The sequence below is a fragment of the Physeter macrocephalus genome, unplaced genomic scaffold (genome assembly GCF_002837175.3).
Source record: "Physeter macrocephalus isolate SW-GA unplaced genomic scaffold, ASM283717v5 random_29, whole genome shotgun sequence".
Classification (NCBI taxonomy): Eukaryota; Metazoa; Chordata; class Mammalia; order Artiodactyla; family Physeteridae; genus Physeter; species Physeter macrocephalus.
Window position 1 is genome coordinate 96,268 of NW_021145315.1, and position 21,229 is coordinate 117,496.

A 21,229-nucleotide genomic window follows, 5' to 3' on the forward strand; every position below is an offset into this window, starting at 1 on the left:
CCCCTTTGGCCAGGAACAGTGACAGGTGGGCTGAAAGATGAACCACTAAACATGATCCTGAGGGCACGGCTGGAGCGGCTCAGTTTCAGCCCCTCGGGTGTAAGCATGACTGCGCAGCTTTATATAGCTCTGCGGGCCCTATATAAGCAGGAGGTGCCCTGGCCAGCGGAAGCACGCAGAGCACTGAGGTGGCTGTGCTGGAGGTTATCATCAGCCAGAAGAGCCTGCACACCACTCTGGTCTGGGCACCTTCCTCCCCCAAGCAGTAGGGTCCCCACAGGGGTGGCCCACACCATAGCTGCCAGGATGCCCAGCAGAACAGCCCGCTATGCCCGCTACAGCCCGAGGCAGCGGCGCCGGAGGCTACTGGCTGATCGCAGTGTGCGCTTCCCTAACGATGTCCTGTTCTTGGACCACATCCGCCAGGGCGACCTGGAGCAGGTGGGGCGCTTCATCCGGGCTCGGAAAGTCTCCCTGGACACCATCCACCCCTCAGGTGAGTGCCTGTGGGGCCAGTGAGGGTCTGTGGGGCGGCAGGGGAAGACCTGAGCCTTGACCCCTCCTGTCCTGTCCAGGTCTGGCTGCCCTTCACGAAGCAGTGCTTTCTGGAAACCTGGAGTGCGTGAAGCTGCTAGTCAAATACGGGGCGGACATTCATCAGCGAGATGAGACAGGCTGGACACCCCTGCACATCGCTTGCAGCGATGGGTACCCTGACATAGCCAGGTGAGAGGGTAGCCTCCAGGATGTGGTCCCCCAAAAGGTGGCCCTGCTGGTGTAGCTAAGAACCCTAAGGGCTTCTGGAATCTCCTTTCTGCCCTGTTGCCCTCCCAAGAGAAAACTGCAAATGTCAGCCGTAGTTTCCAAAGGGTCTGGTTTCTTCCTCCTCACCTCACCTGGAAAAATAAAAAACAGGTGCTACCCTGGGGCAGGGGTGAGCATCCCGCAGGCCACCTCCCTTCCTCAACCAGGGCTGCCCTTTGCACCCCAGGTACCTCATTTCCCTGGGGGCAGACAGAGAAGCAGCCAACGACGATGGTGATCTGCCCTCGGACCTCATTGACCCTGACTTCAAGGACTTGGTGGAGTTATTCAAAGGGACTAAGATGGACTGAGCCCAGCCCCGCCCTCCTAGGGCTCTAGCCTTCCCTGGAGACGTCAGGTGCCCACCTCCCCCAAGTGCCAGGAGTGCCCCACCAGCCGGGCTGGGGGCCGCCCAGGCTGGCCAGGACCCCATACTTGGGCACAACCCTCGCCCCCCGACCCCGGCCTGGCTTTTCCTCCAGGTGAATTTTTTATTGCGACACTTTCTACTTTTTCAATAAACCTGATTCCCAAGCCCGTGGTGATGGCCTGATTACTGGGGACCGGCCCGTCCCAGTCCTTCGGCTCCGGCTGCTCCGGTGGTCAGCGGACCCCGCCCTCCACTCTGGTCTAGGGGTCCGGCAGTGCCGGAGCAAGGAACCAGAGCCCCGCGGCTCCCGACCGCCAGTCCCTGCAGTTCGTCGACCCTGCTGCCCCCCGGCCCTGTCTGTCCCAGGACCCCGACCCCGCCGGCCCGGACCCCCCAGAGCCCCGCTGTCTCGAGAGCCCGACCCCACCACCCCCCGTCCCCCGCGGCCGCCAACTCCACAAACCCCACGGACACCAGCCACTCAGCCCCAGCCCTCAGACTCCGCCCCTACCCTGCGCTCCGGCGGTCACGTGGCCGGGCGCCCTCGCGCGTGCGCGTGCGCGGCGGCGCGCGTCACTTCCGGCCGGGCCCCTGGCAGCTGTGGCGGCGGCCGAGAGGGCGAGGTGAGGCGGCGGCGGCGGGGGCGGGGGCGGGGCGGGCGCGGCCGGGACCCGCCCTGGCGCGGCGGCCGCTAGGGGAGGGCCCCGGGCGGGGTCGTGGGGCGCCCGGCCCGCCGCGGCGGGGGATAGGGAGGGGCGCGGCGGGGCGGGGCGGGGCGGGGAGGGCCCCGCCGGGCACGGGGCTCAGAGGGGGCAGCGGGCCGCCCTTTTCCGCCCCTGAAGCTGCAGCCGCCCCGTCGTCCGGGGAGCAGCCCTGATGATGCTTCCTGACCCCTGAGCGCGGCCGGCCGGGCTCCCGCGGTTCGCCTTCCGCCGCCGGCCAGCCTGTCCCAAGCTCCTGGCCTCTGAGCCAGGCGGGGCGGTGCCGGGTGCGGGGTGGGGAGGGGGTAAGAGGCTGCCCGCTGTCGGGGAGCTCACCGGGCCCCGGGGGCTGCCGGGGTGGGCGGGAGCCGCAGCGGGGAGGCCGCAGACACCAGATTTTCAATTACAGAAGCAGCCCAGGTTGTGAGAAACTTCAGGTAACGTGGAGGCGCACAAGTCATGTCCCTGACCTGTCCCAGGGAGACCTCCCAGAGAAGGTGGTCGTTAGCCGGGCCCCCAGGGACCAGCGCGATAGTTTTGGGTAGGCAGGACATTTTGAGCAAAGGCCCTGAGATGTCAGTGGGGAGTGTCCAGAGCTTTTAGAGAGGAGTGCAGGTGGGGAGGGAAGGGGGCAGGAGCTGAGTCCTGAAGGAGGAGGCTTGATTTGGGGTGAGTGGAAGGGCTAGCGAGATTTCCACGTGAGGAGGGAGGGGGGTGCACACACTGGGGTTTGTTGCTCGGGAGGGGAGCTGCTGTTGACACCCAGGAAAGTGGGGGAGGGGTGGTGCAGTGCTTAGAGGCTTTGCCTGGGGGACTTCAAAAGACTGTCAGGCCCATTTGGCATCTAATACGACAGTGTCCTGCTGGCACTTGCTTGGGTGGTAGATCGTTTTCTAGAAGTCTCATTGGTAGAAAGTGGGCTGTTGAGAGCCCTGAAGACACCGAATATGAAGGGGAAGTGGAGTCTGAGAAAATTAGAGTACCTATCAAAAATTCTAAAGGAACACAGAGAGTGGCTGCAATTGCATCATTGATTCTAATTCTAGAATATCCACTGTTACTTTCCCAGACCACAGAGTGTCATCTCGCCCCGTCTTTAGGCAGATGGCTGTATGTGGGGAGAGTTCAAGACTGGGGGCCTGGAGACTGGGCTTTGGCGCCCCGCACCCCCCATGCCTCCTCCCAGGAGGTCTCTGAAGCCCTCTGTTCCCATGGAAGAGCAAGGTGCTACATAGATCCATCCAGGAGGACTCCCTTCCCGTCTCTGAGCAGAACCACATCAGTGCCAGGGGTCAGGAACCTGCCAGGAGTACAGGCAGGGGTGGGGGCAGGCTCTCAGGTGCTCAAGCCAGCTGAGCCATCTTCACCTAGCCGTGGCTGCTGTGGCCCTGGAGGCCCAGAGGTTGGGAGGCCCTTGGGGTCCAGACCCCATTCTGCTGGGTGGAAGGTTGCTTCACCTGTCGGGCCTCCAAAATGGGGGTTATCGGGGTCCTACCTGGCTCAGTGCAGTGGCCGCCCTACAGTCGGCCCTTGGCAAATGTTTGCTGTGGCCAGCGGCGCTGCTGCCCCTTCACAGTGTGCTCTACGTTTGTGGGTCTCCACCACGCCTGAGTGGGCTGTCTCTGCATTCAGTTTGCCCAGGGCTATCCCGGCTCACGCTTCGTAATCAACAGCAGCCCTTTTACTCTCAGGAGTGCCCAGCTGGACAATACATTCCTTCTGTGATGGCCCTGTCCACCATCATATTGGATAAGCAACCACGGAGATCTTGTTTGAGATGGTAGCTTCGTGTGGCTATACTTGGGTCCCTGTTGAGCAGGAAGGCCTGGTGAACAGTCTTGGGGGATATTTTGGCTCAGATGGGGATTCTGAGGCCCATGGAGGGAAGAGATTTGCCCAGGGGCAACAGAGCAGGGATGGACAACCGCCACTCACAGAGTGGTTCTGGGCCCTGCCTGGTGCCGAGCATGCAGCCCGCTGGCCGCTATGGGCTAGCCAGCCGTGGACAACAGTCAAGGCCTGCAGAGCACACTGGGGGGCAGTGTATGGTTCTCCGTGGCACCGGCAGCAGCAGAGGTGGCTCTGAGGCACAGACTGTGTTTGAGGGGGGGCCCAGTAGCTGGTGACACCTGATGAGATAGATTGTGGCCAGACTGAGGGCTTGATGGCAGTAGAAGACCGTGGTAGTGTCCGGGTGGGGAGTGACTTGGCAGGGTGGGTCTTGGGAAGATCGTGCTGGCATGGCGTGTACCGGGGATGGAGAGGAATAGTGCAAGATACTGTCCCGACACAGGGGTTGGAGGGTGAGCAGTGGATGTTGGACCAGGGGTGGGTGGGAATGGGAAGAAGTAACTGAAGAGCACATGGGTGGAGGCTTGAGATCTGTGGGCCAAGGGGAGACTCGTTGCATCATCAGATCTAAGACCTCAGTGGTGTGAGCTGGGCCTCAGTGGGCCACTGAGAATGGAAAAATGCTGCTAACCTTTGTGCTGGTGATTGCCAGAGGCAGCCCAATTTCAAAGCTATTAAAATAGGAAAAAAGTTTCTCAGAGTTGATGGGATATAGGAAAGGTGATGAGGTTTTGAGCTCCAGTCTTGAGGAAATAATTGTGCCTGATAATCACTGTGAGCAAAAGTCGGAAAGAAAACAAAGGGAGGGAGATGTTTGCGGAAGTGGATGCTCCCTCCCTGCTGGCCAGATGGACTTCAGGCTCCAACCTCAGTGGGACTCTTGTGACCTGCTGGGCCTTTTTAGGTGTCCCTGGCACTTTTCCAGGCATGCCATTCTCCGCAGCCTGCTGGTCACCTGGCCCCTCCATACCGGCCTCTGTAGTGGCCCTGCTCAGCACTTTCCCTGGGCAGTAAACGTGCTCGGGTTCACCCCACACGCCACGGTCAGCCCAGGCCTCGCACCTCCTTTCGCAGCCAGGGACAGGCAGTCTTGGCTGATGGTCCCACTTCCTCCCCTCGCTCCACTGAGACCCTTTGTACTAGGTCAATGGAGATTTTGTCATGCTGGTCCAGTGGTCATCTCTTCGTCCAGGTCTTCCTTGAGTCCAGCTTCCCCCTTGGTCATCTCTTGCCTGACCTTGTTCTCCCTCCCCCATCCATGCCTTTGCGGCTCCCCTGTCTCTGCTGGAGCAGCTGTGTGTCCCCAGGCTTCTGTCTTTAACGTCAGTGGTATGATTTGCCCACTCTTGCTGTGGCTCGTGCTTGCGGCTGTCACCTTCTGTAGTGGAAACAGGCCCCGTGTATATTGGTCCCTTTCAGTGGCTCTGCCCTCTGGGCGCTGACAAGTACTGCTTCTCTGGTCACTCCGGTGCACCTCTCAGCGGCCACGTAGCCCTTTCCCTTGGATACACACCTAGGACTGGAATAGCTGTCATGGGGCGTGCATATTTGTTAGGTTTTTCATGGAAATTTCCTTTGGGGTCAGCATGGGGGCCCAGCTCCCTGGAGGAGCCCCAGGAGGTGATGAAGGTGAGAGAATGCAGCTCACTGTCCCTCTGTCTTCAGGGGAGCAGCAGGGACCTGGCCTCTCGGGAAGCTGCTGGTACACTCAGGAGAAGCCTTGGTGTCTCTGCGTCCCGCCAGGTGGCAGGATCTCAGCGGGGGCAGGGCAGGGCCAGCACAGGTTCTGAGGAGAGAAAGGCCCCTGGAGGGATGCTGAGCTGCTGGGAGAAGACGGAGGACTCAAGGGTTCCTCACATCTAGGAAGGCCAGCCGGTAGGACACAGGCCATTAAAGATGGACCTGGTTAGGTGTGACCTCCCCCATTGAGAGGAGGCAGACGGTGACTCCTTTTTAAAGAGTCATTTTACTCGTCCTTCAAGTCCCAAGGACGTGAGAGGGTGTCCAGCACCTGGCCGTGGTGCTTCCGGGCCACTCTGTCCAGGGCACCAGAAACCTTGTAACTCAAGTAGCACATCTGTGTGGGCAGGCGCCCAGTGACAGGTGCACAGCTCTGTGGTTTATGGGGGACACTAGCCTCTGGTCGGGAAGCCCAGCCAGTGGGGGCAGCGAGGGGTGGGTGCCCACTGTGGAGACTGAATGCTCCAGGGGTCCGGGGCACAGGCCTCGGGACTTCAGTGACCAAGGGGAGCAGGTAGGTGCCCAGAGAACCCCAGAGCCACGTGTGCACGTGCATGTGTGCAGGCAGGGCGACGGGAGCTGTGAGCGTCTGGCACCTGAGTTAGGCCTGAGACTGAGCAGGGGGCCCTAGGCCAAAGGCATGTGCCCATAAAGGCCCGGCAGCCCCCAGAGGCTGTGACCAGAAGAGGCCGAGGCCACCCTGGAAGGAGAGGCCCCAGGGATGGGCAAGGCTGGGAAGGCAGGTACCCTGAAGAAGTGGCCACTCAGGTCCGAGAGGACAGACTGCAGGAGGGCTGAGGGGGCCTGGGCAGGAGGGGCCGGCCTAGAGTGGTCAGGGGCTGGCTGATCCTTCAGGCACCTCCCTCCTGTTGCATAATTGGAGCCTCCCACCTCATCCTGCTGCCGACAGCCCCTTGGGACTTGAGCGTTCTTGAGCCCTTTGAGTGTCCCCACGGCACCCTCAGGCCAGAGAGGGCTTTCCCTCTGTGCTCTGGTGTTCGTGGGGCTGGTGCCTGGGCAGGAGAACCATGGGCAGCGAGATCCCCCGAGTCCAAGAAAGAAGTCACTTTGTGAGGAGCTGGGCCTCTCCCCTGGGAGGGCACAGGGTTCCACGTGCCCCCCCGCCCCCAGGAAACCGGCTTTATGCTTTTTTGTTGTTGTTGTTGCCTCATCCTGTGGGCTGTGTTTACCTGTGCAGGTGTTTTGTTTGTTTGTTTTTTCCGGCCGCACTGTGCGGCATGTGTGATCTTAGTTCCCCGACCAGGAATTGAACCTGAGGCCCCTGCAATGGAAGCACGGTGTCTGAACCACTGGACTGCTAGGGAAGTCCCCCTGTGCGGGTGTTTAAAGGCCAAGGGAGCCAAAGAAGAAGTACCCACCGTGTCTCATCCTCCTGGCCCTTCAGGAGGGGCTGTGGCTACATGCTCTAAGCATTCTGGGGCCCCTCAGCTCCAGGGGTAGGTGGGGGAGGCACTTGTGCTCAAAGGCCCTTCCCAGGCTTCCCCCCACATCCCCAGCACCTGGGGTTGCCCTGCTCTGGGGCAAGGCCAGGCCTGGGACTGGCCCTGTGCAGCCAGCTTCCTCACCCTGTGGTGTGTGTCCTCAGCCAGAGAGAGCACATTGTCCAACTGGCCAGTTTGAGAGTGAGCCTAAAAACAGACCCCCATCCAGGGCTGTATAGTCCCCTGGGCTGAGACAGAGGCTGTAAACAGCACACACCCCAGTGTCTCAGTCACTAGGTTGGGCCTGGCGACTTCCTCCAGGCTCACAGCCCTCCCGTCACACCCCGGGGACCAGGAAGCTGGGCAGGCTCTGCTGGGCTTCTCACCATTGGGAAGCACATCCCCATTTTACAGATGGGAAACTGAGGCTCAGCAGAAATGACACACTAGGCCCTGCAGGCAGTGAGGGCACTGGGACGACCGCAGGCCTTCCCCACAGACCCACGCTCTGCCGGCACTGGTGTTCTGAGACGTGAACTGGGAATGTCAACAGAGCTGCCTGACTCTGGGGAAGGTGCTCCCAGGCAGCAGTGGTCCAAGCGCCGGGGCCACTCGGAGCTCATGCTGCTCTGACTCGTGCGTGTCGCCGGCCCAGCCCCATCTGGCTGACCCTGCCGCACCCTTAGCCAGCTGGATTGTGGCTACACCCTGTCTCCTGGAAGGCAGGGAGGCCACAGCTAAAGGGAAGAGGCAGATGCACCCCACGCCCTTCCCATCTCTGGAGCCCTTCTGGAGAGGGTGGTCTCCATCCCATTCCTGTGTCGTGGGCTTCCCTTCCAGAGGCCGAGGGGATCCGGCAGCGGAGTGCGAGGACCAGACGCCCTAGCGATGACCAGGTGGGTCTTGGGCAGTGGAGTGGCCTCCAGGTGGGAGGGGCCTGCCCCCAGCCCCTCCTCACTGGCCGGGCTCCCCCAGTTCCCCTGTCTCCAGAGTCGTCTACAACGGCAAGAGGAACAGTAGCCCCCGCTCTCCCCCCAACAGCAGCGAGATCTTCACCCCGGCCCACGAGGAGAATGTGCGCTTCATTTACGAAGGTACACGGGGTGCCCCCAGCCAGGCCCCCTGAGCCCCTCCTGCCCCTGTACCCTCACTCCGCCCCAGGCAGGTGGGGGGACCCAGCTCTGGTCACGGGAGGTGGTCAGCGCTATGGTGTTCCTGACAGGGAGCACCCCAGAAGAGGCAGTATTTGGAGCCAGTGGTGTTTGCTCGGGGAGAGGGGGGCCGTGAAAGACAGTGCACCCTGGGGAACCTGGGGCATCCTGGAAGTGGTGTGGCTGGGGTGTGTGAGCATGTGTGCACAACATTTGTGCCAGGAGGTGGGGGATGGAGGAGGCGGGAAAGATGGGGGGCCTGCCTGGAGGAAGTGCTGTACCCCAGTGGGTCTCATATGCCTCTGTGACTGCAGCTCTGGTCATGGTACCATGAGGCTGAAAGGGGCATGGTCTGGGCAGGGCTCCCCAAGGGAATGGGGATGTGTTGGGGACAACTTCAAGTCAAGAGCAGGTTAGGCCAGGGGGCCAAAAGCTGTGAAGCGGGAGTTGGGGGCAGGGGCCCTGCGGGGCCACTCTGATTGGGGGAGAGAGGTCAGGAGAGGGTGTCCTCCAGCTTGGACACTGACTGGGCCGGACTGCCTGATGCTGCAGGCCTGGGGGTCTAGAGCCCCTGACCACCCCTGCTTCCTGCAGCCTGGCAGGGCGTGGAGCGGGACCTGCGCAGCCAGATGTCGGGCAGCGAGCGGGGCCTGGTGGAGGAGTATGTGGAGAAGGTCCCTAACCCCAGCCTGAAGAGTGAGTGGGGCTGGCCTGGGAGGGAGGGGCCGGCCAGGGGGTTGAGCTGGGGGCAGGAAGGCCCACCTGCTTCCTGCTTCCAAGACAGCCTGGCAGGGTGGACTGGGTCCCAGGGCTTTCAGAGACAGGGGCAGGACGAGGGACAGACCCTGCCTCTCCACCTGCGCCCACCGCTGACCGCTCTGTCCCCTGGCAGCCTTCAAGCCCATCGACCTGAGCGACCTGAAACGCCGGAACACGCAGGACGCCAAGAAGTCCTAAGGCGCGCCGGTGCCCCTCCCCTGGCCTCTGGGAGATCTGGGTGCAGCCTGCTGCTGGCCTCCTCCTCTCCTGTGGGCCCACCTCCTGGGAGGGCGAGGGGGCCTTGCTTCCAGTAGGCTGAAAACCCCAGGACCAGGACATGATTGATGGCCGAGGCCTGCCCCTCCTCCCTGAGCCCCCTTCTTTCCTCTTGGGGGATCTCAAGCTACCCCCGACACTAGGAGGGCTTGGGTCCTGCCAGCCCCTGCCCTCCCGTGGGCCCTAGGTGGCTCTTTCGAGCTGCCTGGCCCTGCCTGCCCCCCAGGGCCTTGACCCTGACTCCCTTCACTTTCCTCTGCCCCCACCCCCCTACCCCTGGCCACTTCCAGGATCAGGAGGGAGCCAAGGGGGGGCCTTTGTTGTCTCCTGTGCTGGTGGGATTGGGCTAGGTTAGCTCCTGAGGTGGCCAGGAGGCAGGACAAGGGTGAGCCCACCCATGCCCAGCACGGGTCCCCCACTGACCCCTGCTGCGTCTCTGGCCTGAACACAGGGAGTGTCTGACCCCTCACCCCACTCTCCAACCTGGCCCCTTCCTTCCCTGTGTCAGCTTCAGGATGGCACCAGCTGTCTGGGCCTGGGACACTGCTGGGTGCCCCCTCCAAGGGTCTTGGGCAGCCAGGCCCGGCCCCCCCTTGGGAAGGGGCACGGGGCTGGCCTGAGCTGGTGAGGCTGTCCAGTGGGTCCTGCCCTGTGCAGTGAGTTGGGAGGGTCTTCAGGGCCATTTTTTCTTCCTGTGCCCTCCAAATCCAAGTGTCTGACTGGAACCTGAGAACGAGTGAATAAAGGCGGGGTGGCATTGGCTTGGCCACTTGGTCTGTGAGGCCCCTGTCTCGGCTGCCCACACAGGGCTGGAAATCCAAGGTCATGGTCCAGGCCCAGAAGTTCCGTCTGATCCCTGGGCTCCACCAGGGGGCTTGGGCCTCCTGGGGGGGCAGTGGGAGGTGGAGGTGGGGGCCCTGGAAGGTAACACATCCCACATCCTTCTGCGGCACTGGGTCCTTGGGGAGCGGCTCCTCTGCTGTCCGGATGGAGGAGCGGCTGCTGGGCTCAGAGCGGCCCAAGTGCACTCAACCTTCAAACCTGGACATAGCCCTGGCAGACAAGACAAACCGGAATTTATTTCGGGAACACCCTTTCCTGTTAGAGTATTCTGGGGCTCCAGCAGCCCCACAGGTGGCTCTGGGAGGTGTCGTTTCCTGGGGGGGAATTCCCCAGGGGTGGGGGTGCAGGAAGGATGGTTCATGGAATAAGCAGCAGCCACGGCTTGCTGCCAGTGGGTGCTGGCTGGTGCCAGGCCCTGAGCCAAGTTCCTGTAACCGCACTGGCCTGTTTGCTCCCCAGGGACCTGTGGGGCATCCTGCCAAGGGTTTGCCTGCTGGGCTGGGTCACCCAAGCAGCACCCCCGTCTGTGGCTGGAAGGGGGTGGGCGTGGCCTGGCTGGGGTGCAGGGACCTGTGGCCAGAGGCTGAGGGCAGACAGGCACACATGCTCTCCACCCAGCGTGTCCTAGAGCACTAAGGATGGGGTGATGTCCAGCCAGGCCACTGCCGCACTTGTGGCATTGAGCAAGTTGCTGCGTCTCCAAGCATCAGTTTCCTCAAGTGGAGGTCAGCACCTGCCTCCTGGGTGCTGCCCAGTGCTAGTACTTGCTGCCACTGTTAGTCACCTTGTGGATGCACTTGACAGGGCACTCAGCCACAAGACTTCAGCAGGGCCTGGACGTCTGCATTCTGGCGACTGCAGTCATGGCCTTGCTGTGAGCCCTGGGGCATGTCACTCTCCTGTTCCCACCTCAGTTTCCCCATGTAAAGTGAGGGTATGGCTGTGGTGGTTCAAAGGCCTCTCTCTGAAGGGGTGCTGGAGCCCCCTGGCAGCACACCGGGGAATGTCTAATATCTTGCTGCGTTGGTTAAAAATTGACTTAACTTTGCTCCCGGCCCTCTCTAGGTCATTCCTCCCTCCTGTGGGGCTGGAAGGTGGGAATGGGGCCACACTGGGTCCCAGCATCTGGGTCTCCCCTGCCCACAGCCACCCTTCCGCTAGCAGTGGTACCTTGCCCCTGTGTGGGTGGGCCCATGGGACACCCCGCAAGGCCTTTTCATTCCCGCTTTCCCCGCCAACTTAGATTTTCTGAAACAGAGGCCCTGGACCTGGCGTCTTTGCCGAGAACACCTTGGAGGTGGGAATGTGGTTAACAGGCTGTGCTGGGCTTGGGGGTGAGGAACTTGGGTGGGGGCACTGGAGACGGAACCCTCACCAGCACAGTGGGCTGCCTGGCTGACCATGAGTGGTTGGAGACACCTCTCTCCCTCTCAGACAGTGAGGGTAGAGGAGACGAGGGGAGCTTCCTGGTGGAACAGGAGTGCCCAGTCCTCCATCGTGTTCTACCCTTGGTGGCGCTCATATCACTGTCTGCTTTCATTTAGTGCTGACAACTCGGGGGGCGGAGGGTAGATTTTATTACCCTGATCTTACATATGTGGAAATGGTGACCTCTTGTAGGAGATTGGCCTTAATCTGATTTTTAAGCTTTTACTGTTGTCAAAATCTGAATTTAGTAAGTACTTCCTGAGCATGTTCATGTATATTAAGCATGAATTCCCTAATGTCATCTAACACCCAGTCCATAGTCCCCTAGTATCTAAAATAATATATTCCACATGGGTTATAGACTCAGAATAGAAAGGCCAAGTGCATCGGCTGATTCTGCTTGATACGTCCTTTAAGTCTTTCTTAGTCACAGTACCTCCTCCCACATTTCCCCCCATTTATGATTGAAGACCTGCTGGATACTTGATGTTGGAGTTTCCCAAACTCTGTTTTTCACTGGTTGCATCTTTGTAGTGTTAACAGACTCCTTTGTCCCCTGCATTTCTGTAAACTGAGGTGAGATGTGGTTGCTTGTGGGATTCACTGGAGGAAACTTTGGATGTAAAGGGATCGCTCTGGTTGCTGTGTTGAGAATAGGCTGCAGGGTTCAGGGTAGAAGCGGGGAGACCTGTCAGGAGGGCTACCTCAAGTGAATCGTGGGAGGAAGAAGCTGGGTGAGGGGGCAGGTAAGGAGTTCGATATGGACTGTGGAATTTAAGTTGCCATTGGATGTCTGAGTGGAGGTGCCAAGAGGGAAGCTGAGTCTAGAATGGATTTGGGAGGGCCACAGAGGTTGGAGATATAGTTTGGGAGTAATTTGAATATTGGTGTTTTTTTTAAGGTTGATAAAGAAGGGAGGAGGGTGGGACCTGATTCCTGGGCACTGCACTCAGGGAGAGGAGGAGGAAGCAGGACCAGGTACTGAGAGCAGTAGAGAGCAAGGTCAGAGAAAGGGCAGGTGGGGGAGGACCTGGGGCTGAAGGCTGCCATAGTGTCCAGGAGGAGGCAGAGGCAGTCAGAGTTCTGGCTAGTTGCAGCCCTCAAGACTTCTCCTCCCACCCTCTCACCTAGAGGCAACCATTTTCAACTTTTCTGCTGATTCTTTGGTTTGTATTTCTATTTCTAAATAGCATACATGTACTGTTACTTCTTGGTTTTCCCATTTAATTCTGTCCCCCACTCCCACTATACACGTGATCTTACACCATCCGCTATCCTCCCTAGATTTTTCTCTCATAACTTTGGTTACATCAGTGTTGAGTATTTACATTATGATGTCTGTGTATTTAGAGATGAGCCTTGTGGTAAATTGTGATTTTTTTTTTCTGCCCAACTTTTTGTTTTCCTTGAAGTTATTAATTGCCTTCTTTTTTCATTTGCTCAGTTTTCTATGTACTAACACTAAGTCCTGAACTCTTCACCAGGTCATCTAAATCTCCTCTCAGTGTGTTCAGTCACTTTGATCCCCTTGAGGGTGTCTCTCCTGTACTTTTGCCCTGCTTGAGGCTCCCTCCCCCCAGTGACCCACTCTGCCTGGCACACAGCTGCCATCCTGGGGATGCCCCTCAACTCTCCTAGGTTTCATCAGTGTTTATTGTAGTCCATGTTTTCCTCTTTCTTGGTCTTTACACTCAGTAGCATGCATGTGGGGAGACAGACAGACACACACACACACACACACACACACACACACACACACGTACGTGCTGGGTGGTTCCCATGCATTCTTTTAGGGGAAGGGCCTGAGATTTGGACTGGGGTGGAAGTGGGAAGGGAAGTAGAGATGGGGAAGGGGCAGAGGGCCTGGAGTGTTCGTCTTCCTGAATGGAGGGTGATGCTGTGTGGGTGTTGAGTCCTGCGTGAGAAAGTCAGGTTCCCCCACCATACCACCTGCAGGACGGCCGGGTCAGAGCCAGTGTTTATTGGCTGGATGAGCCCAGCCCCTTCCAGGCCTCCACCTCCACTCCTGACTCCACCGGCCTGTTCCAGTTCCCTTGGGGACAGGGACAGGGTGAAGGAGGACAAGGGCAGAGGGAGTCAGGATGGGGAGGGCTGTTAGGAGGCCCCTAGGTGAGCGGCACACCCGCAGGGCAGTCACCAACCCTGAGCTCAGCTGGCGTGAAGGAGAACTTGTGCCCTCCCTGTGCTAGGCTTCTGGGCATGGAGGTCTGGCAGGGGTGTCCCTGTGGGCAGGGGCTCAAAGGAGCACTAGGGCCTGGGGAGCCTGGGGGGCCTGAGATGAGAAGTGACCTGAAGCCTCAAGGTCAGGGGTCTCAGGTCCTCAAAGGTGCAGCCAGCCACACTGCCTCCCTGCCCTGCAGTCCCCACGGATCATAGTAACATCGCATCCCACCTGGGCCGCAGGAGAGCCCAATCTACCTTAACTCACCTCCTGCCCCTCCCTCCCTGCCATATCCAGTGGCACGAGGTGGGGGCCCCCTCAAGGAGGGCCCCAGTGCCTGGCAGGTGAGTAATTCTATTTACCTTTCCTGAGAGGCCTCCTGTCCTTTCATTTGCTGCAATTAGCTCAGCTCTGCCTGAGCAGCTCCAGCCCACGTGGCTGGGCAGGGACTATGGACACCCCCTCCCCCAGGTCCCGGCTGTCACCCCCCACCAGCTCCTAGGAGGAGGGCCGCCTGGCTGGCCCATTTGGCTTGTGCTCTTGGCTTCTGTGGCCCCTTCCTCTTTTGACAGCGCCCCTCCTCCTCTCCCACTCCACGCACACCCCCCACCAGGCATCATGGCACCGGACACAAGGGGCGCTCTTGAGGGGTGACTACAGTCCTCGCACTGCTCCTGCACTTGCCTCCACCCTCTGCATCAGATGCACCGCGCCCCGGGGGGCAGCTTGGACTCAGGGCGCGCCACCTGGCTCTTCCTGCGTGAGTGCCAGCCCTCGTTGACTGCCAAGCAGGGTACCCACCCACCGGGCAATGGGCAGCACCCTCGCACACAGCTGCCCTTCCGCATGCGCTCGGAGCAGCAAGGACTGCAGTGATTCTCTGTGAAGTGGCTGTGTTGGGCTGTGCCGCAGTCTTTGGAAAACTGCTGCGCCTGCACTTGGACGGTCTCGATTTTGGGGGTCCATCTCTCCCCGCTTCATTCGGCTACATGGGCTGCGGATTGCTGGGGTGGCTAGAGTTGGGATGAAGCTGAGGCCAGTAGAGGACATCCAGTTCTAGATTATCCAGCGATGCCCTTGCTGGGCCTGAGTCCAGCCCCGGCTTCGGCTCTAGCAGGGAGCCAGGGGTGTTCATGTGGGGTTGGTAGAAGGACTGTGATGTCGGTGGCTTCCCTCGGCCATTGATGCCCTTCATGCCCCTCTGCGGGTGCATGGTGACACTCCGGGGGTTGAGGGGCCAAGACTGAGTGGAGCCCGTCCACTCTGGCCTGGGGTGGGGGTGAGCCCACCTGAACTGGGCTGGGGATGGCACGTGCTGGTGGGGCACCACCAGCCACCACTCACACACACCCTCAGGGGTTCCAGCTCCAATTCACCTGTATGATGGGGCAACAAGGAGAAGTCTAGAAGGAGCAAGCCAGCACGGGCCGTCCACGGCTGCTCCCTTGTCACGGGGAGGCCCTGGGCCCAGCCGGCCCCTCTCCTCCAGCCCAGCTCTCCACCCAGGGTGAGCACAGAGCTCTTTATTGTTGGAGGACACATGTTTTCTCTAACTCAGACACACTGACACACACGGGGACACACGGGCATGCATTCACAGAACAGCCTCCCCGCCACACCCCCTCCCCCACCCCTCGGCACAGAGCAGGTGCCCCTCAGACCACCACACTGGGGAACATGTGGACAGCGGGGCGCTGTCTGGCTCCCACGCTCTCGCCTCTGTTAGGCATCGGTTATGGATTGTCCAGTGATGCCCTCTCTGGGCACCTGATTCCAGCCACAGCTGGAGTTCAGGGGGCTTCAGAATGGGTCCTCAGCCAATCCAGGGAGGCCGCCAGCCCAGTGGGTCTCCGCACAGGGGTCCTGGCTCGTCCTGTTGCTGCCGCCGCCCCTTGAGAGCAGCAGCTTCTCACCGGGGGGGCCACCAGTGGGCCTGGCTGTGTGGCTGCGGACATGGCGCTCCTCCTGCAGTGCTTTGCCCTCACGCCAGCGGTGCCAGCGCCGCAGCAACTCCGACTGCACCTGGGGTGGGCAGGCGGGTCGGGCCAGTCCCAGGGCCTGCCCGTGCCACCCTCTCAGGATCCCCAACCCCCTGGCCTTCAAGGGCTATGTGGCGCCCTGGGTGTGGAGCCAGGCAAGGCTCTGTCACCACAGAACGCTGGGGTCTGGGAACACCTGCGGACCCCCTCACCCTCAGGTGCACTCCCTGAGGACGGGCTGAGGCTGACCCATCTCAGCAGGCCTGACACCCAGTGTCCTGGAAGCAGCCCAGTAAGTGCAGGTGGACACGAAGGGCTCACACCCCTGAGGGGTGGGGCCGGGGTGTCTACACTCCCCCTGACCCCAACCTCAGCGCTGGTTCCAGACCCACCCCCCCACCTACCTCCTTGTTGAGGAAACAGTAGAGGATAGCCACCAGCAGTCCCTGGAGAGATGGGGGAGGTCAGGGCTGCACCCAGGCTGGCCTGGGGTTTGGGCGGTTGGTTAAGGGGTGGGCAGGCACCTGGAAGGAGCTGAGGAAGAGGTCGAAGAAGAGCTTGGCGGAGCGCAGGGTGCCCTGGGCATGCTCGTCAGTCACAAAGGCAAACACCACCTCGTGGACCCCCAACAGGGGGATGAGGGTCAGCGTGGACTTGGCCAGCCTGCGGGGGCAGAGACTGATCCACCGGCCCCGCCCCCGCCCCGGGGCTCTGGCGCCCCCACCCCCACCTACACGCCCTTTGGCCCCCGGGGGTGTGCAGGTCCGCAAGCCGGCTGCCGCCCTCCCACTCCCAACGCCCACACCCACCGGAATTTGTAGTCAGTATAGCGCATCTGGTGGGCTCGCAGCTTGGCCACCAGGAGGTGAAGGATGCGGATGAAGATGAAGAAGTTGATCTGTGGGGGGGGGGGGGGACACAGCTCAGCGCAGCTCTTGGCCCCCACCTGTCCCTCCTGGAAGTGGGGCCTAGCAGCCAGACAGACCCTGGCTCCTGGGGCCCTGGGGCTGTGGGCACCCAGTCAAGGATGGACAGCCTGGCCCAAGGCCCAAGGTTGCGGATGAAGATGAAGAAGTTGATCTGTGGGGGGGGGGGGGGGACACAGCTCAGCGCAGCTCTTGGCCCCCACCTGTCCCTCCTGGAAGTGGGGCCTAGCAGCCAGACAGACCCTGGCTCCTGGGGCCCTGGGGCTGTGGGCACCCAGTCAAGGATGGACAGCCTGGCCCAAGGCCCAGGGCGCCAGCCAGTGTCCTGGGTGAGTGCCAGGCCTCCCTCCCTGTCCACCCAGGCAGGATGCTGTCTGTCTCTTCGGGCTGCTGCAGGCCGATGAGGAAGGAAGGGGCTGGGGGGCCAAGTCCAGCAGCCTCCCGGCCGTCCCTGCGGTGTCAGCAGGTGCCTCATTTCCTCACCAGGATGGCCAGGAAGACGGGGAAGCGCAGGATCCACCAGAAGCCCATGTTGTCATTGCTGGTCCAGCACCTGCAGGGTGGGTCCTGCTTGTGTCCTGGCAGCCTCACAGCCCCCCTCCCCCTGATTCCTTGGGATCTAATTAGTGCCTCAGGAAAAGAAGGGAGATAATTACCAATGACCTCCACCCCGGGGGAACCAGGTTTGCTTGGCGCCCCCCACTGCCTCTGGCCAGAGAGACCCTGAGCCACTCCCACACTCTGAGCCACATGGCCCTTCCCCACGGGGCCAGCCCAGCACCTCCCGGCCAGGAGAGGCGAACCCCCCTGCTGGCGCACCCTCCAGTCAGATACTCACTGGATGTTCTCAAACAGACACTTGACCACCACCCAGGGGGTGACGAACAGCATGGGGGCCCCTGTGGGGGAGAACAGTTGTGGTCCCGTGGCCCCGGCCAGCCCGCCGGCCCCCCCGCGCACCGGCCCACTCACCCCAGCCGATGCCCAGGTAGAGGGGGAAGCAGCTCCTTTCAGGGATGGTGGCGAAGCCCAGCAGGCTGTGCAAGTACACGCCCTCCACCAGCAGCCAGCAGTAGTTGGCCACGACACCGTACTGCATGAACACCGCGGCCACCCGGCAGCCGGCCACTGCCTGGCCGCGGGGGCAGCATGAGTGCGGGCCTCCCAGCTGCCTGCCGCCCAGGGCCTGGAGGCCAAGAGGCCAGATCTGGGAGCTCACCCCGTCACTCAGCCAGACGCTCACGCTGAAGTCGTCCCCAATCCTCTGGCTGTAGCGGGTCTTGAGCAGCGTGTCGATGACCAGCACAGAGCTGGCCTTGAGCACGAAGGACGCGAACAGGTTCACGTGGATGTAGTTTCGGGTGCAGTGCAGCTTGCTGTGGGGACAGCGAGTCAGTCCCCGCCCACCCTGCCCGCTGGGGCCCCCCATGAGCAGGGCGGTGGGCATACCTGAGGCCCAGCAGGATGGCCAGGGCCAGGAGCAGGGCCCCCAGGGACAGGGAGTAGCCCACGGTGTACATCACCTGGAAGCTGCTGTACATCTTGGCCACCTCCTTCTGCAAATCGCAGTGGCCAGTCAGGGCTGGAGAGGGCCATCTTGCCCCTCCCCACAAGCCCCCACTGCACCTGCCATGGGCTGACCTGGACCTCAAGCTCCTTGTCGTCCATCTGGCACTGGGAGGCATTTCGCCATGGCTGCCCCCGCGGCCCACGTACCCACTGCCCGTCAGGCCCACACCTCTTGAAGACGAGGTGGTGCTGCACTGCGGGGGCAGGCTCTGGTCAGCGCCCCGCCCCTGGGCTGGGCCCGCTCTGCCAAGCCCCCCACATCCCTGCTGTGGTTACCTTTGTGGTGCCAGGGCAGGTACCAGGGGCAGGAGATGTTGGCTGTGGTGTTGGGAGGGGTGTCCGGCCAGCAGGAATATTTGTCAAAGGTTCTATTACAGACCAGCTCTGCAGAGGCGGGGACAGGGTTGCTCCTCAGCAGGGCCTGGCCCGCACAGCCCCCTGTTGCACGCTCTCTGCGCCCCAGGAGGCAGCCTCCCAAGTCTCCCTGACCATCCTGCCTGCCCTGGACGCCTCTGTCCAGCCTGGTCCTGAGCTCCAGCTCTGCCCGGCCACCTCCCCTCAGATACTCCGCATCTCCACCCAGGGTCTTCCCTCTTCCTAGGGCCCTTCTAGCAGCACTTCCATCTCTGGAGGCCGAACCCCAATTCTGTTGGCATCCTTCTGGGCCCAGCACCGGCCCCCTCCCTCCCCCAAACAATGGCTCGGCCTCCCGGGCAGCTCCTCCTGCCCCAATCTCTCTCTTTGCACCTGAGTGATCTTCAGAACTTGTCCAGAACGCTGTACCCCAGTCTGCCTGAGTACTCCAAATAATGGCCCATCTCCTTCCCCTTCACCAGCCCTGGTGCCCTCTGCCTGCCCCTCTCGGTCCACCTCCCCCACACACTGTCTGCCTCCTGGGCCACGAGGCTTTGCTCCGTGGGAGGAAAGACGGTGTCCAGGCCCTGGGCCTGAGGGGTGCCCAGCAGCAGGGGAGGGTCACGAAACACCCCAGTTCGGGGGCAGTTCTACCATTTCTTAAACGTCCTGGTCTGTGGCCCCGGGCTAGTCACCAGCTTCTCTATGGCTCAATTTCCTCACCTGTAAATGGTGGGTGGGGGTTGGGGGGACTGGACTCGGGCCGAAGGCGGGGCTCACCAGTGGGGGGGGGAAGCAGGCTCAGGTTGTGGAGACACTGGTCGCCATAGAGCTTCCACTTCTCAAACAGGAAGTCCATCACCTGAGCGGAGGGGGCCTGCGGCTGGGGGTACAGATGGACGGACAGAGGGGACAGGCTGGTGTCAGCATGCGGGGCAGGCAGGCTGGTGGGACAGGGGGACTGGCAGCAGCGCTCACCTGGCAGGCCAGCAGCAGAAGCAGGAGGAGGTGGGGGAAGCGTGGCAGGATGGGGGGCATGCCTCTGGGCAGCTGCCCCCCACATCTGGCTGGGGTTGCACAGCTGGGGCAAAGAGGTCCTCGTAGGTGCACTCTCCTCTGGGGGCTGCTGAGTATCAGAGCAGCAGGGTCTGTGCAGGGACACCCAGGAGTGAAGAGGCCCAGCTGGTCTCCGTTGTGATCAGCAGGGTGTCCTGCTCCCCTAAAACCATTCCTCTGAGTCTCCGAATCCTACTAATGAAGTGGGAGCTGGGAGGGAGGGGATGCCAGAAGTGGTCACTCTGCCAGTGGCAGGTTGGGGGTCTGGCCCTGCGCCTGGGGGCTCTGCCCGGGGTCCTGGGGGCTGCTCCATCTCACAGCCCGTGGCTGTCTGTGTGGCGGCTCTGACAGTCCCAGAGCCCCTCTCCTACATGTTGGTTAAGCGGCCCCAGTCCTGCCTGGTACCAAGATGTCAGAGGAGGGAGCAGCCTCCCTAGCTGCCCAACTCCTCCCTTGGGCTCTTGCTATTTTTCCCACCTATTCTTAGCTCCTGGGAAAGTCAGCATGGCAGGCTGGGGCAGGGTACCAGGACCATTCATCACTTGGTCCCCTGGGGCATGGTTATCAAGGTGGCCTTGGGCCAGCTCCCAGACTCGGCAGGGGCCAGGAGTGCCAAGCGTATGCTTAGGGTGGTCCCTGTCACATTCATGCCCCCTTGCCCAGGACTGGGGTGTCTAGGTGCTCCCTTGGGCCCCGCCCAAGACTCCGGCCGGGCTTCCTGGGTCCCATGGGCCATAGCACGCAGGCAGCTGCAGCGCATTCCTTTGAGATTAGCACTGCCAGCTGCCAGGGGCTCAGACACAGGACCCCTGCCCTCGTGGTGCCTGCAGGGGGGACCTGAGTTGCCTGGTCCTGTCCAGAGCCCGCATTTGGGGCATCAGCAGCCCCGTAGGTCATCGTGTCACTGCTTCCAGAGTCCGTCTTCTGATCCACTGAATTCCACAAGGGCAGTAGGGAGGGGCTTCCCTTGGGGCCTAGGGGTGGGGCCCCTAGGAACTGCTCATGCAAGCCCCCTTAGGGCTGTGGATGGCATCCTGCCACAGAGTGAGCATGTGATGGACCGATGGATGGACAGATGGACGAAACTGGCTGGCTGGAAGGCAGTGCCTGGGAGAAGCCAGGGAGAAGGTGGGGAGGAGGGATACAGGCTGTGACTGAAGGTGGAGGGTTCCTGGACCACCCTGGATCTCAGCCTCCTCCCATCAGAGTCCAGATGGGCCCTCATGGGGCCAACTCACGTGGGCTCCTCTGTGATTCACTCCTCACCCCTAACGGGACCCTGAGATGCCACCACGTGGGGTGGGCGCCTCGACCATAGCCTGCCGTGGGGCTCCTCGCCCTGGCCCTTGGGCCACCAGCGCGGGCCAGGCCTGGTGAGGCAGGGCCCAGTAGTCGCCGGTCCCCAGGCCCTGGTCCAGGTGGAGGAGCCAGAGCGGCGGGCCTTCTCAGGGGAGTAGCCCCCAGGTGGGTGGAGGACAAGGGGCAGTTCAGGTGTCCCCAGCCCGAGGGGCCTTATCTCCTGATTCTTATCAAACAGCCCCGTCTTCTGCCCTTGCCCACCGAGGCCACGGAGCCAGGTGGGTGAGGAGCACTGCGACCGGCTGCTGGAGGAGGGGAGGTGGCTGGGAAGGCTCAGGGGGACAGGGGCAGCCTGAACGGCTAGAGGCTCTGGGGGCAGGGCAAGGGGAGAGTGACAAGGGATGGCTGGGGTGGAGTAGACAGTGGAGATGCGGGCAGGGAACATGGGGAGGAAGGATACTGCCCCCTGCCCAGAGGCCCTGCAGCCGGTGGTGAAGGG

General features: G+C 61.6%; 3 protein-coding genes across 7 annotated transcripts; 2 read left to right on the top strand and 1 right to left on the bottom strand.

Moving 5' to 3' along the window:
- Positions 1-36: 36 nt before the first annotated feature.
- Positions 37-1,338, top strand: PPP1R27 (protein phosphatase 1 regulatory subunit 27). The gene is made up of 3 exons (XM_007125631.3): positions 37-496; positions 576-726; positions 992-1,338. Exons 1-3 carry the CDS (start codon positions 52-54, stop codon positions 1,113-1,115), a joined length of 720 nt encoding a protein of 239 aa, XP_007125693.2. The 5' UTR covers positions 37-51; the 3' UTR covers positions 1,116-1,338.
- A 414-nt stretch (positions 1,339-1,752) lies between these two features.
- MCRIP1 (MAPK regulated corepressor interacting protein 1) lies at positions 1,753-9,861 on the top strand. 4 transcript variants are annotated; one of them, XM_055082172.1, is made up of 6 exons: positions 2,034-2,180; positions 2,285-2,312; positions 7,749-7,804; positions 7,884-8,002; positions 8,654-8,755; positions 8,952-9,861. In XM_055082172.1, exons 3-6 carry the CDS (start codon positions 7,797-7,799, stop codon positions 9,014-9,016), a joined length of 294 nt encoding a protein of 97 aa, XP_054938147.1. In that variant the 5' UTR covers positions 2,034-2,180; positions 2,285-2,312; positions 7,749-7,796; the 3' UTR covers positions 9,017-9,861. The 4 variants fall into 4 exon arrangements, with proteins under 4 accessions (XP_028339222.1, XP_054938147.1, XP_054938146.1 ...); XM_028483421.2 differs by lacking the exons at positions 2,034-2,180; positions 2,285-2,312 and adding an exon at positions 1,753-1,797; XM_055082171.1 differs by lacking the exon at positions 2,034-2,180 and having other exon boundaries at positions 2,214-2,312.
- Positions 9,862-14,886: 5,025 nt separating this feature from the next.
- GCGR (glucagon receptor) lies at positions 14,887-19,502 on the bottom strand. 2 transcript variants are annotated; one of them, XM_007125634.4, is made up of 13 exons: positions 19,354-19,502; positions 19,156-19,258; positions 18,298-18,405; positions 18,094-18,215; positions 17,902-18,008; positions 17,672-17,828; positions 17,425-17,584; positions 17,291-17,351; positions 16,936-17,005; positions 16,336-16,424; positions 16,051-16,189; positions 15,931-15,972; positions 14,887-15,569 (listed from the first exon to the last, which is right to left on the bottom strand). In XM_007125634.4, the coding sequence occupies exons 1-13, from the start codon at positions 19,411-19,413 to the stop codon at positions 15,348-15,350; spliced, it is 1,440 nt and encodes a 479-aa protein (XP_007125696.1). In that variant the 5' UTR covers positions 19,414-19,502; the 3' UTR covers positions 14,887-15,347. The 2 variants fall into 2 exon arrangements, with proteins under 2 accessions (XP_007125696.1, XP_028339224.1); XM_028483423.2 differs by having other exon boundaries at positions 15,348-15,569; positions 17,425-17,828.
- Between the last annotated feature and the right edge of the window lie 1,727 nt (positions 19,503-21,229).

Excerpts from the sequence above, each read along its gene's own strand:
- PPP1R27 (XM_007125631.3), top strand. The coding sequence starts at position 52 with ATGATCCTGAGGGCACGGCTGGAGCGGCTCAGTTTCAGCCCCTCGGGT. Across the intron at positions 497-575 it reads GGACACCATCCACCCCTCAG|GTCTGGCTGCCCTTCACGAA; the intron begins GTGAGTGCCTGT and ends TGTCCTGTCCAG. Across the intron at positions 727-991 it reads GGGTACCCTGACATAGCCAG|GTACCTCATTTCCCTGGGGG; the intron begins GTGAGAGGGTAG and ends TTTGCACCCCAG.
- GCGR (XM_028483423.2), bottom strand. The coding sequence starts at position 19,413 with ATGCCCCCCATCCTGCCACGCTTCCCCCACCTCCTCCTGCTTCTGCTG. Across the intron at positions 18,406-19,155 it reads CCTGCTTCCCCCCCCCACTG|AGCTGGTCTGTAATAGAACC; the intron begins GTGAGCCCCGCC and ends CCGCCTCTGCAG. Across the intron at positions 18,216-18,297 it reads CCTGCCCTGGCACCACAAAG|TGCAGCACCACCTCGTCTTC; the intron begins GTAACCACAGCA and ends CTGCCCCCGCAG.
- MCRIP1 (XM_028483421.2), top strand. Across the intron at positions 8,003-8,653 it reads TGTGCGCTTCATTTACGAAG|CCTGGCAGGGCGTGGAGCGG; the intron begins GTACACGGGGTG and ends TGCTTCCTGCAG. Across the intron at positions 8,756-8,951 it reads CCCTAACCCCAGCCTGAAGA|CCTTCAAGCCCATCGACCTG; the intron begins GTGAGTGGGGCT and ends GTCCCCTGGCAG.